General features: G+C 45.9%; 1 protein-coding gene across 3 annotated transcripts in view; it reads left to right on the top strand.

The window, feature by feature from the left end:
• RAB11FIP1 (RAB11 family interacting protein 1) overlaps positions 1 to 3,444 on the top strand; it is a 30,761-nt gene extending 27,317 nt beyond the window's left edge. For all 3 annotated transcript variants that reach the window (XM_041752934.1, XM_041752932.1, XM_041752933.1), the window contains one exon: positions 252 to 3,444. In XM_041752934.1, coding sequence (XP_041608868.1) covers positions 252 to 470 — 219 coding nt within the window. In that variant the 3' untranslated portion in view covers positions 471 to 3,444. The remainder of the gene's footprint in view (positions 1 to 251) is intronic.
• The last annotated feature ends 9,499 nt before the right edge of the window (positions 3,445 to 12,943 follow it).

The following is a 12,943-nucleotide window of genomic DNA, read 5'->3' as shown; positions in this document are numbered from 1 at the left end:
GTTTTTAAAAAGTCATAAAACAGAAACAAACGAAACAACAAAGAACAGGCAACAAAGGCCATATGTAGCCTGCAAAGCCTTAAACATTTACTCTCCGGTCCTTTGTCCCTAACCAGTTTTCCACCTGAATTGAAAATACTTTCCCAGGAGACCCCGATCGCTAATAACATTTTCCTCTTTTATATTTCTTTTAGATATTTGCCTTTTTTGCTGACTTTACGCTTTTTCTTCCCTTTCTCCCCCTTCTAAAGAAATACAACCCCTCGGACCCTGCCTTTGCTTATGCACAGCTAACCCATGATGAGCTGATCCAGTTGGTTCTCAAACAGAAGGAGACAATAAGCAAGAAGGAGTTTCAGGTTCGAGAGCTGGAAGACTACATTGACAATCTGCTAGTCAGGGTCATGGAAGAAACCCCCAACATCCTCCGAGTTCCTGCTCAGGTCGGCAAAAAGGCAGGAAAGATGTGAACCGTCACCCTTGACACTGAGACTGTTCTGTGAGTTTGTTTCTACCTGCTCCTGAGGTCAGGGACTCCGTATGCCTGATAACCAGCCTTCAGGCTCCAAGTCACCATCTGCCTCCCTGTGTGTTATCTGGCAAGAGTCAGCTCCACCAGCCAAAGCCAGGTTAATTATTACAATGAATCTCTTGCTGTACATTTCCAGGGGTTTGTTTTTAAATGCCACTGTGCCTTTAACGATATTGTAAGGACTTTATTCTCTGACCAGAGATGTGGTCAAAAGATCTGTCCAGAGATTCAGATGGTGCAGGGTTATTCGGGTATTTAACATGGGGGTTTTCTTTCTTCGATATTGATGTTTAAAATACATACTCCCACCCCCACCCCGCCCAGTCAGTAAATTAGGGGGTGAAATGAGAAGGACTGGGGCAGTTGGTGTTGCGTTACACTTACTTGCTTGGTTTTTTAGTAGCTTAGGGTGGCTTTTGGCTGCAGGTGCTAAATTTTGATCATGTGCAAACCTTCTGGGCTTCTTGGGCTTGGTCTTGATTTGCCCGAAGCAGGGGAGTTTAAAGAAAGCCTTTGAGTGTGCCTTGTAGATTCTGAACAAGCTGCCTTTTCTAAACACCAGCTACCACTACTCTTTAGCCTTACAACGTGTTCCTTATCTATCCATAGGGCCTGTCTGTGGAGACATGAGAAGTAGAAGAGGGCATGTGTCACTTTGCACTCACTTAATAAGGGTTGATCAAAGTCTCATAGTGGCCAGGTTCCTGCTGGCTGGTGTGGCCCCATCAGTGCCTTGAGAAGGGATCGGGTGACCCAAGCATTTATTAACTCAGTTCCACCAGGTATGGAATGATTTCAGTAGGACTCCTGTGGCCTGTTCCCTCAGTGCCTTTGCTTGGCTCCCTGATTTCCTCAGCAACACTTCCTGGCACTCCTCCATCATCCTTGTTATAAAATTATGAAGAGCAAGAAGATAACACTTAGTTTTGGTTGGCGGTATTTTTAAGTCTAGACAGACACACCTTTTTTCTTTTCTTTTCTTTTTTTTTTTAAAGCTAGGACACTTCTGAACTAATAGCCCTGGTTTGGGTCCCTCAGGTAGTTTCATTGTTCGGAACCTAATACTGGAATTAGAATGTTTCTGTGTTGCTTGTGGCTGTCACAGAATCATCTCAGAGCCTTGAGCTCCCTTGGGGATGGAGTGGGGGAGAGGAGATCACAGGCCAGCATGGTGGGCAGGGCTCGAGGCAACAACGGTTATAAGGCTGGGGGTCTCTTCTGTACGTTCTTGTTCTTGTTCTATGTACCGGCGGAGGCAAGATGGTTGTCAACAGAACCCCTTTCAGGAGCACATGTTTGCTGCAATGTTAGTTATATCGGAGCACTTTAATCCGAAGGATGATACTATAACTTGATTAATCAGCTTTTGATTACCTATAGCTGTTTTATTTAATACTCTCTTACAGAAGTGGGGACCACTGTAAACTTCTCAGAGGACTTGTATTTTTGTAGTGCTATGAAAGTTATTTACATACCTATAAAGAGAACCAGATATTCACCTCAGCTCTGAAAATGTCCATGTATATATTCATTCTGCAGTATATTTTTTACTTATAAGCATATTTTGACTGTGATAACCCAAGGGCACTGGGGTCAGGTGTGCTCTGAATGATTTCTCCTTAGAAGAGTTGGTGTGGGGACCTGCATTGCTCACAAGAGGTGCTTGGTCTGGAGATATTATCTGCTGCTAGGACCTCAGGTATGTAACTTGGTCAGTGTTTGAGAGGGACATCTGGGTAGGGGAATGGATTCCTGTGCTCTGAAATGCACTTAGGAACTCTGGAGAATGAAGGACAATTTACTTCAAGGGTGTCTGGCATCTACCACTGCTGGGAAAAAAAATCTAATATATAGCATTCCTGTACCTCTCAAAGTAGATAGCCTGGGAGGGCATTAGGTAATGGCTGTCCTCAAGGACTCTACTTTGGGGGAGGATTTATCTAGGCAAAGTCTGCTCTGAGCCTTTAGCAAGGGTTTGGTGAATCAGAGCAATGGAGCTCCTACAACTGGCATGTGTCTGAGGGCGTGCACCCACCCACAGGAGAAGAGTTGGGACTTGCCTTGAGCTACTATAAATGCTAACCTGATTGAAGGACTCTGGGAGAAAGCTGTGTTCTGGAGAAAGAAGCAGGAGCATCTCTCTTCCTGGCCTTGCCTGGCTGCCTCCAGAAAGAGCAGTTAGTACTTTAGGAAAGCATCAGATTAAATCGGAACTTCAGTTGGGAGGTCAGCCTCCTGAGGAAAATGTCATTCCTTTGCCTATTTTCCATCATCTCATTCCTTGAACTTTGACACATTTCCTGCCCTCTGTTTTATTCCTGTGTGCTCTCATGTGGGGGGGGGGGGGGGGGGGGGGCGGGCAAAATGGAGGAACAAGAAAGTCTGACCTTTGCCATGCTGAAGAGCTGTTGACCTTGAGTGGGAGGTATGTGTGCACACGGATGGGATACGTGTGTGTGTGTGTGTGTGTGTGTGTGTGGTTTCCAGCTTTGCTAACAGCAGGAGCTCAAAAGGGCAGAGAGGAGGGAGGACCCATGACACTCAGTCCCATACCATATTGAAGGCCAGAGGCAATTTAATGTTAAATTAGGCAGGATCTTCCCTCCTTCCCAACTGACCTTTGTATTTCCTTTTTGAGAACTATGAATTAATGATGCCTCAAGGCTGACGGATTAATTGCCCTAGGTGGAGAATTTAGCCTCCTAGTAGTCATACCAACCTCAACTCTGCATTTCTCAATATCTATTATGTGAGCTACTAACTTGACCTCTTCCACCCATCACCCAGCGTTTTTGAATTATAAAATTATTTCCTGCCTTGTTACTTTGGGAATTTTTAATCTCTTTGGTTTTGTTTTTAAGAAGTAACCTAAAATTTCTACAACACTAAATAAAATGGTACTACCTTTCAAAGATTTGTGTGTGTACTTTGGTGTGGGTGCAGTAAAAATCTCTTCTGTCTTCTGGAAAACCTCTCTTGGGGAGTGACCAGTGTTTCTCACCCCATGAGTATCTCTCACCTGGATTCCTGTGGCTGCCACCTTGCCTGGTGCCCAGATGTCCCAATGTCCTTTCTCCTGCAGAGGATAGGACATCTATGATACCTTCCCTATGACACATCTTTTATCTTGGCCTGCAGAGACCATGGCATTTACGAGAACATCCTTTGAATTCTCTGACCCCACTGCTAAGAGCTGCCACCTTTTCCTAGGGCCTGAGCAATTTTGGCTGAGCATTTGATTAAGTCCCTTCCCAAATCCCTCCACCCCAACGTCCCCTCACCCCCCCTCCCCAATTTCCTAGAGAGTAAAAGCTTCACTGTGGGGACATGATTTAAATTCAGCTTGGCTTCAGACTGCCCCAGATCTAGAAGCCAAATCCCTGGTGCAGTCAATTTAATTTATTCATTTCTGAGTAGCAGGTATTGGGGAAGCACAGAGAATCTTCTCTTGAGTTCAGCTTTCCCAGAACTCTGAACCTTTCCTGGTGAGGTGAGAGGTCTGCCTGCCTCCTACCCATAGTTCTTGCACCAAGGGCTCTGACCTCTTGAAAGGGAGGAGATGCTTTTTCTTGCTCAGTGATAAAAGTCACATTGTAGAGGGATAGGCAGCCAGTGCCTGTGAAGCTCCCCCAGGCAGGAGAAGGGAGCGTCCCTGAAGCCTCCCTGGTTACCCTAACTGGTTGTCAAAGATGGAACCACCACGTAAAGTGATAGGAGAGCAGCTTCTCTTAAACACAGCCCTCCAGGTTCCATTCAAGAAAAAGAAAAGAAAAGAAAAAAAAAAGCCCTGGGGAAGGAAAGTTTCATTATGCAAATGACCCTAACTTTTCCCTCTGAGATCACCCACCCCTGTCTGGTCCCTCAGGGGCAGGCTACTATGTCTTTCAAACTCCAGCCCAAAAAGAAACAAAACTCCCTCCTGTCTTTGAAGTCTCAGGCCAGCTGCTAGTAACAGAAAATGTAAACACCACACACACACACACACACACACACACACACGAAAATAAGGTGAATGATCATAGGACATATGGACAGCATAAAGAGTGGACTTAACCAAATCCAAGGTTCTGAGCTAAAGGAAGTCAAGCCCCTGAACCTTGGGAACCTGGTGGGCATCTGCCAGGAGGCTTCAGGCTCTTGTCTTGGCCTCTTAGTTGGTGTAAAGGCCTCTCCTGGTCTGCCTCTGAAGGAGTAGTGTCCACTCCTGCCCCCTCCACTCACTTGGTCTATAGATTTTTTTTTCTCAGAAAAGAAGAATTCTTAAATTCCCCACTCCCAAGAGGTAACTAACCACTGTTATTTTGATTCTTTGCCTGGCATTTTGCCCCCTCAAAATAGATACACTTAATTTTTTAAAAAGATTTTATTTATTTATTCATGAGAGACACACACACACACACACAGAGGCAGAGACACAGGCAGAGGGAGAAGCAGGCTCCATGCGGGGAGCCCAATGTGGGACTCGATCCCGGGACTCTGGGATCATGCCCTGAGCCAAAGGCAGAGGAACCACCCAGGCGTCCCTACACTTAATTTTTTTAAAAAGAATTTTAATTTGGATGTTTTTTTTTTTTTAATTGAGGTGTAGTCGACATACAATACTATATCCGTCTCAGGTGTACAAGATAGTGATTCAACATTTTTATACATTAGCAAGTGGTCACGACCAATCTAGCTCCCGCCTATCACCACACACAGCTCGTAGGGTGTTCACTATACTCCCTGTGCTGTATGTTGCATCCCTGTGTCTTATTTAGGTACGCTTTTAAATGCAGATGGGAACAGGCAATATACAGTACAGTACAGGTTGCTTTGAACATTTCTGCTTGCTTTCAGATCCTGTTCTGCAACAAGGACAGATAGTGATTCTGGGGGAGGACGTGCTCCAGCCAAGTACCTCCTCCCCGGGCTCCCCAAACACACGGAAGAGCCACGGCGACTGCGGCACAATCCAGGGTGCTCCCGTCCTGGTTCTCAACACAGCCGCCTCTGGACCAGAATGAGCACTTGCTGGGGAAGTACCCCACCCCGGCCTCCCAGGAAAAGCATACAGGGTGTGCTTAGGACTCTTCAACTGTGGCCCAAGCATCAGCAGCACAGGCCCCCTTAGCCCTAGAACCCAGTCTCTAAGCAGATGGACCCTGTTCTCTCGGCTTCTCTTCAGGTGTCATCTTGGGGGCTTTGCAATCTTGCTCTCCTGGGAAGGCTGGAGCTTTCACTTAGCATTCAAAACAGGCTTCCTTCAGCTCTGTATGGCCACCATTCTCCAAAGCCCCAGAATCTCCTGCAAGAAGAGTGTCTTCAGCCTCTAAATGTTTGAGTTTTTTACACAAAAACCTGTATCGGAGTCCCTGGAAATAGTCACTCTGCTGCCACTGATAAACCCTCACAGAGGTGACCAAAAGCTACTCCTCTCTTTGCAAATCAAGTGCCCTTCAGGCTGAGCCTTGAATGCAAAAGGAAGGCTCCTTTGTTGCATTATTATTCACTAAGCATATACTATTTCTTTTTTTTTTTTTTAATTTTTATTTATTTATGATAGAGAGAGAGAGAGGCAGACACACAGGAAGAGGGAGAAGCAGGCTCCATGCACCAGGAGCCCGACGTGGGATTCGATCCTGGGTCTCCAGGGTCGCGCCCTGGGCCAAAGGCAGGCGCCAAACCGCTGCGCCACCCAGGGATCCCAGCATATACTATTTCTAATTCTCATCAAGGTGCATAATATTTCCATTATGCAGATGAGGAAACTGAGTCTTAGGCATCAGAACTTTAGTTCTCCTAGGATCACATACTGAGGACTTAACAATGGATTTGGGGCACCTGGGTGGCTCAGTGGGTTAAGTGTCTGCCTTTGGCTCAGGTCCTGATCCCTGGGTCCTGAGATGGAACGGCATCGGGCTCCCTGCTCACCCGAGAGCCTGCTTCTCCTGCCTCTGTCTGCACTCCCCCTGCTTGTGCTCTCTGTCAAATAAATAAATAAAATATTTTTTAAAAAAGAAGAAGAAGAAGAATGGATTTGAACTCCTCATCTGTCTGACTTGGAGATCTACACAGAGGTCAGCAAGTACAGCCAGTGTCCTGGTTTTGTACAGCCCACGAGGCAAGAATGATTTTTACTTTTCTTTTTAGCATCAAATGAATGAGTCTGGGGTTTTAATGTACAGAATGATGACCACCATCAACAACACCATGCTGAATACTGGAATTTTTACATTTTAAAAAAGATTTTATTTATTTATTTGACAGCGAGAGAGAGTGAGTACAAGCAGGGGAAGGGGCAGAGGGAGAAGCAGACTCCCACTGGGCTTGATCCCAGGACCCTGAGATCATGACCTGAGCCGAAGGCTGACATTTAACCAATGGAGCCACCCAGGCACCCCGAATTTTTACATTTGTTAGCAAAAAAGTCAAAATAACAATATTTTGTGACACATGAAAATCACATGAACTTCCAATGTTAGTGTCCACAACGTTTTACGGAAATATTGCCATGCTCACTCGTTTACATAATGGGCTATGGCTGTTTCCAAATTATAAAAGCAGACCTGAGGAGTTGTAACAGAGACCTTCTCATCTGCCAAAGCTAAATATTTGCTATCTGGTCCATTCCAGAAAAAAGTTTGCTAATCTCTGGCCTAGGATCACTTCAGGGGTCAAGGAGATAATGTTCTGATTCTTTTGGAATCCTAGAGGATTGGAACAGGCAGGGAAAATGGTGTGACATTGATGGGGGAACAGAGGACTAGCTGAGGACAAAGCACATTGACAAGTTCTTGAAACGGGGCGTGACATTCCTCTACAGACTCAACTGCCTGGATGTTCATACTTTGCTAAAGGCAGAAGGCAATCTTAAGCCGACCCCTCAGGATCCTGTAAGCCTACTTTAACATATAAAAATTCCTTAAGAAATTTCTCTTTATCTCTAAACCCCCAAGATTCATGTTGGCAATCATCCCCCAAGCACATGGCCCACCAATATCCATCTGAAGGGTCTCATGACTTAGGTTTCTTTAGATGGTAATAAGTGACCTTTTCCCAACAATAGCTAAGCCCCCTCAAGGTCCTGGAAACCTTGCCTCCAAAATTCCTTAGAGAGTAGACTATCCTCAAACCCCTCCCAACTCCCAGGTATATAATCAGCCACCCCTCACAGGCCCAGGGCAGCTGCTCTTCCTGCCCATGGGTCCTGTGCCCGGGCTATTTATTTATTTATTTATTAAAAGATTGTATTTATTTATAGAGACACACACACACACAGAGAGGCAGAGACACAGGCAGAGGGAGAAGCAGGCTCCATGCAGAGAGCCTGACGTGGACTCGATCCAGGGTCTCCAGGATCACGCCCTGGGCTGTGCCTGGGCTTTAATAAAACTACCATTTTGCACCACAGACATCTCAAGAATTCTTTCTTGGTCGTTGGCTCCGGATTTTACCTATAATTCCAAAACCTCATCAACGTGATGTGACTCAATATCCCCTCCGGACAAGGCCAGCTGAGTCACAGCCTCTCTGAGGAGGGAAGTTCCAGGTAAGTGAGCTGACTGGAATTCGTGCTCCCAGCCTGGGCAGCGATGTGTGGCCTGTGAGCCCCTCCCTTAGAGTTATCCAATGCCTGGGTTCCTAGGAGTTCAAGAAACTGAACACATGACTCCTCAGCCCAGGAAAGGCAGAATGTGTGGCAGGGATGGAATAGACCATGCAAAAGGGGAAAGCCGATCTGAGCGAGGGCAGTTAGTGGGCACCGGGATTTAGGTCTTCCTGGCCGTGCTATATGCCAAGGCAGTCTCACCACGTGTGATAAAGGAGTATCGGCCAAAAAGCTGCGGAGATAAGAAGGAAATCTAGTCAGAAAGACTCCACGGCCTGAGCCTCAGCCTGGCTTTAGTGTGACAAGTAGAGCATGTCCCCAGCACTCAGAGTGAAACTGGTTTAGAGTGACAATGTTTCAATCAACTGAGCCAGGAGGAGCTCGGTGGTGAGGCTGGATTGAGGATGGGAGGCAGCTCCAATCTCCCGGGTTACTTAATTTAAATTTGAATCAGCTTCCTTCTAGGAAATTTAGTCTATTTGTTGCTTCTGATGGGCCCACCCAGAGGGACTGGTATTCACAGAAGTTGACTGGCTTTTTCCTGAATGCTAGTCCTCCCTGTAGGAAGTGCTCCCTGGACACAGGGACCAGAAAACCATATCCTTCCCACAGAGACTTGCAATCAGAGGGAGAGTCAGACAGGCAAACAACAAACTAGAATGCACACGTCTAACCCAGGGAGGACTGGTGAAAGCTTCCTTCTCATCCCACTTCGACCATAAAACTCTTCTTCCTCTTCCTCTCTGGAAAAAACTATGGCCTTGGGACGCCTGGGTGGCTCAGTGTTTGAGCATCTGCCTTTGGCTCAGGTCGTAATCCCGGGGTCTTGGGATGGAGTCCCTGATTGGGCTCCCCTCAGGGAGCCTGCTTCTCCCTCTGCCTATGTCTCTGCTTCTGTCTCTCTCATAAATAAATAAAATCTGAAGAAAAAAAACCACACACATGCACAAAACAACTGTGGCCTTAAGGTCGGTATTTCACATCTGGACCATTGCTGGGGCAGCCTTTCCAACAGCCTCCCTTTCCAGGAGTTTTCTACTCAAATCCACCATATTCTGGGCACTCAGCATACCAAAAGCCTGTGTGCCAGGCACCCTGCGGGCACCAATGATATAGAGACAAGAAACCTGACTCCAGTTTCACAGGCTGGGGGTGGGGGGAGGACATAGCATGGGGCAAAGGGTTTTGAGGAGCATCTGGTAAACAGATCATCACTATCACTGAACGAAGGTAACTCTTAGGAGAGTCTGCAGCAGCAGGAAGGGCACCAAGGATGTGTCTGTGCTGATGTCCAGAGGAAGGCAAAGAAGTTTCTTAAACCAATTTCTTGCTGAGGAAGTAGAGAACGCCAGACTTACAAGTCTTTTTATTTTATTTTTTTAGATTTAAGTACAATCTGCCTCCCAACATGGGGCCCCAACTCACAACCCCAAGATCAAAATTCACATACTCTACCGACTGAGCCAGCCAGGTGATTGGGCCAACCTGGTATTCCTCAACCTGCAAGTCTTAATAGAGTGTGCCATCTTCTGGCCTGGGTCCTGCCTACCTCCCAGCCTGTGTGTGTCTGAGGGCCAGGCTCTCTTATGGTATCACACACTTGTGACTGGAAAAGAGAACCACTCCTGTTCCCCTTAGAGGTGCTGGTTGGAGGATCATAAAACCGCTCTTCTGGGCAGCCCAGGTGGCTCAGTGGTTTCGCGCTGCCTTCAGCCCAGGGCATGATCCTAGAGACCCTGGATTGAGTCCCACGTCAGGCTCCCTGCATGGAGTCTGCTTCTCCCTTTGCCTCTCTCTCTCTTTCTCTCTGTGTGTGTGTGTGTGTGTGTGTGTGTATGTGTGTCGCATGAATAAATAAATAAAATATTTTTTAAAAACGCTCTTCTACTTGATGATGAGTAATGTTGGGGAAAGGTGAATTTTAAGGCTTCTCTCATGGGTAGAGGATTCTAATAAAATCCCACTTTTTTAAAAAAGTTTTTTTTTAAAGATTTCATTTATTTATTCATGAGAGACACACACACAGAGGAGAGAGCGAGAGAGAGGCAGAGACACAGGCAGAGGGAGAAGCAGGCTCCATGCAAGGAGCCCGATTGGGACTGGATCCTGGGTCTCCAGGATCACACCCCAGGCTGCAGGTGGCGCTAAACCGCTGCGCCACCGGGGCTGCCCAAAATCCCACTTTAAAAAAAAATGCAGTTAGAGTCAAGATTTGCACAAACTTGGGGATGAGAGGAGTCTGATGCTGTTCTGTATAATGACTTGAAGAAGCACTCCCAATGCAATTATGTTGCTTTTGGAGACATATTTCCCCACCCCAATAAGGTTGTCAACTGTATGTATTGTCTAAAACTAATGAATCTTTCTAACAGGTGTGTGTGCACACACAAGCATGGGAGTGTGTCTCAGTATTTATCAGCTGGACAGCCAGAGCAAATACCTCACACTAGGGGGCAAGTCTAGAAGAGAGGAGACTTGGAACGCCAGCACCCACCCAAAGCTATTGTGCTGAAGCCCCTTTGTGGTGTGAGGCTAGAGTGACTAATTCAAATGTAAGGGAATAGACTGTTGGGGATTATTGCATCCCTTGGTTGGGGGAGGGGGTGAATGCTCCATCGAGATCAAGCACTGTGGTAATAGGTGGGACTTCTCTAAAAAGGAGAAGAGGTTCTATGCTCTGAGAAGGCAATTTCTTGGGGATGGGGTGGTATGTTTAGGTCTGGATATCAAGGAAAGAAACTGGAAAAGAAGGGGCTGACAGCTTTTAAAGGTATTTTGGTTTGGTTTGTTTGTTTTTTTAATGCTTACCTCTTGAACCGTAAGGAGAGCCTTACGAAGTTTCCCATTTTACAAATATATTTTTCATTTCTATTACAGTCACATTAAGTTCCGCAACCCTTCAGCAGGGTGCACTCAGTCTCGTGGTGCTGGTGTGGGAAATGAGAAAACGGAAATCTGGCTGATCTGTGTTTGCACGTCAACTAGACTAACAACTAGTCAATGGAACAGCATCTGGCCAACCCACTGAGGTCCAAGATGCAGGAAATTCTGTTGTGTGGTAGTAAAGGAGAAGAGGTTTATGGTATACCTGTGAGCTGAGGGAAGGAACTTGTGAGCCAGGGGGGCTTCTGCCAAATTGAATGGACAATTCCTGTAAGGTACAGCATCTCCTTTTGAATTTATACTAAAGGTAAGTGACATATGAAGTAGAGCACGCTGATGCTTGGATTATAGATTAAATGCAATCTTTGCGTCAGAGATGCCCTTGTTCCCACTGTGGTCCAGGGAACTCATAGTCTCGTTAGGCATACAGGGAATCCTGTGTACCTGACCACTGATGATAGCTTTTTCAAAAGAACCTATAGCCCTGTCTAATCAGATCCTTTACTTTTTGAGGCTCAAATCCTCTGAGGAATCTCCGGGTACATGGTCATCGTGTCACCTGTCTCTTCAGACTAATAAGCTTAATTTTTTATTTTGAAAATTTTTCAGCTCTAGAATGCAAAATTTACTAGTCTTCTAAGGAAGGCAGCTGTGACCCATATCCCAATTTATGAAGGTCTAACAAAACATACTTACTTCTCAATTAATTCTGCATAGAGCTGTCCAATCATTTTCTGTTCTCAGTGGAAAATGCTGATCTTACCCTTCCAACCCCAATCCCCCGTATAAGGTTGAAATTGAGCCCATGACAGTTCTTAAAATCTGCTAATGCCAGGAGCCTACCTGAAATTCTCCACTGTCAGCCTGAGAAACAGACTCTCCACACAGATTTTGTGCACCTGCTGTGCTGACTCCCATCTGCCTTCTTGGAGTTTTAAGGAACAGACTTCTGGTGGTCCTTGCCATTTAACTCAACTTTCTTGTTTTTCAGACACAGCTGATTCTAAAACGTTCAAGCATTAAAAAATCTTTATTCTTGGCATGTCCTGGTGGCTCAGTGGTTGAGCGTCTGCCTTCAGCTCTAGGTGTGATCCAAGGGTACTGGGATCAAGTCCTACAGGGAGCCTGCTTCTCCCTCTGCCTATGTCTCTGCCTCTCTCTGTGTGTCTGTCATGAATAAATAAATAAAATCTTTTTTAAAAAAAAGTCTTATTCTTAGTGAGTGCAGTTAGGATTTGCTTAGAAAATACACTCTTCTGGTAACTTAATGTGTATTCAAACATAACATACATAATTTAAAATTTGTAAGCTTGGTTTGCATCACTGATTCTTTGACTTATACTATACCAACATAGGAGCTTGGGAGCCAGACTCTTGGAATATCTGAAAACTCAGCTTTCAAAAACATCCAAGTCGGCTTGGAACCTCCAGTTTGCCCAAAGCCTCAGCACCTCATGTTCTTTCCCTCCCAATTCCCTCAGACATTCCTTGCCTTCTCTCTGAGAGCATTTGAGTTTGCCACTCTGAATTTTCTATAGTTGAGAAAAATAGACTGCAAAGAGAGGAAACAACATGTCTGGCACAATGCCCTCTCACTACAATATTCTTCCTTTTACGCATACTTTGTACTACGGCCCAAATCAACATTTGCTACCAAAGAGAAATGGATAATTTACGATTCCCCTAGAGTTTCAGAAAGGAGAGTTGTTTGGGAACGGCAACAATTTCTTGTCTGTGATGTGTGTCCCCGTAGGTAGAATTTCACCCACTCCACCCCCAGTCTGGTCCACTTCAAACGGACCACAGATACCACGAGACGCCAAGACGCGGTCCAGGCCAGGAACCTCTTTTTCTAGCTCACGTTTCTACCCGAGCCGTCAGGGAAACGGACCGGAAGTGCGCGAGGCCTGCAGCCCGAACTACCTACGTATCCCGCGGTT

This window comes from Vulpes lagopus, chromosome 4, assembly GCF_018345385.1.
Source record: "Vulpes lagopus strain Blue_001 chromosome 4, ASM1834538v1, whole genome shotgun sequence".
Lineage (NCBI taxonomy): Eukaryota > Metazoa > Chordata > Mammalia > Carnivora > Canidae > Vulpes > Vulpes lagopus.
The sequence above is the reverse complement of the archived record's forward strand: the minus strand, read 5'-3'. Positions and strand labels throughout refer to the sequence as shown.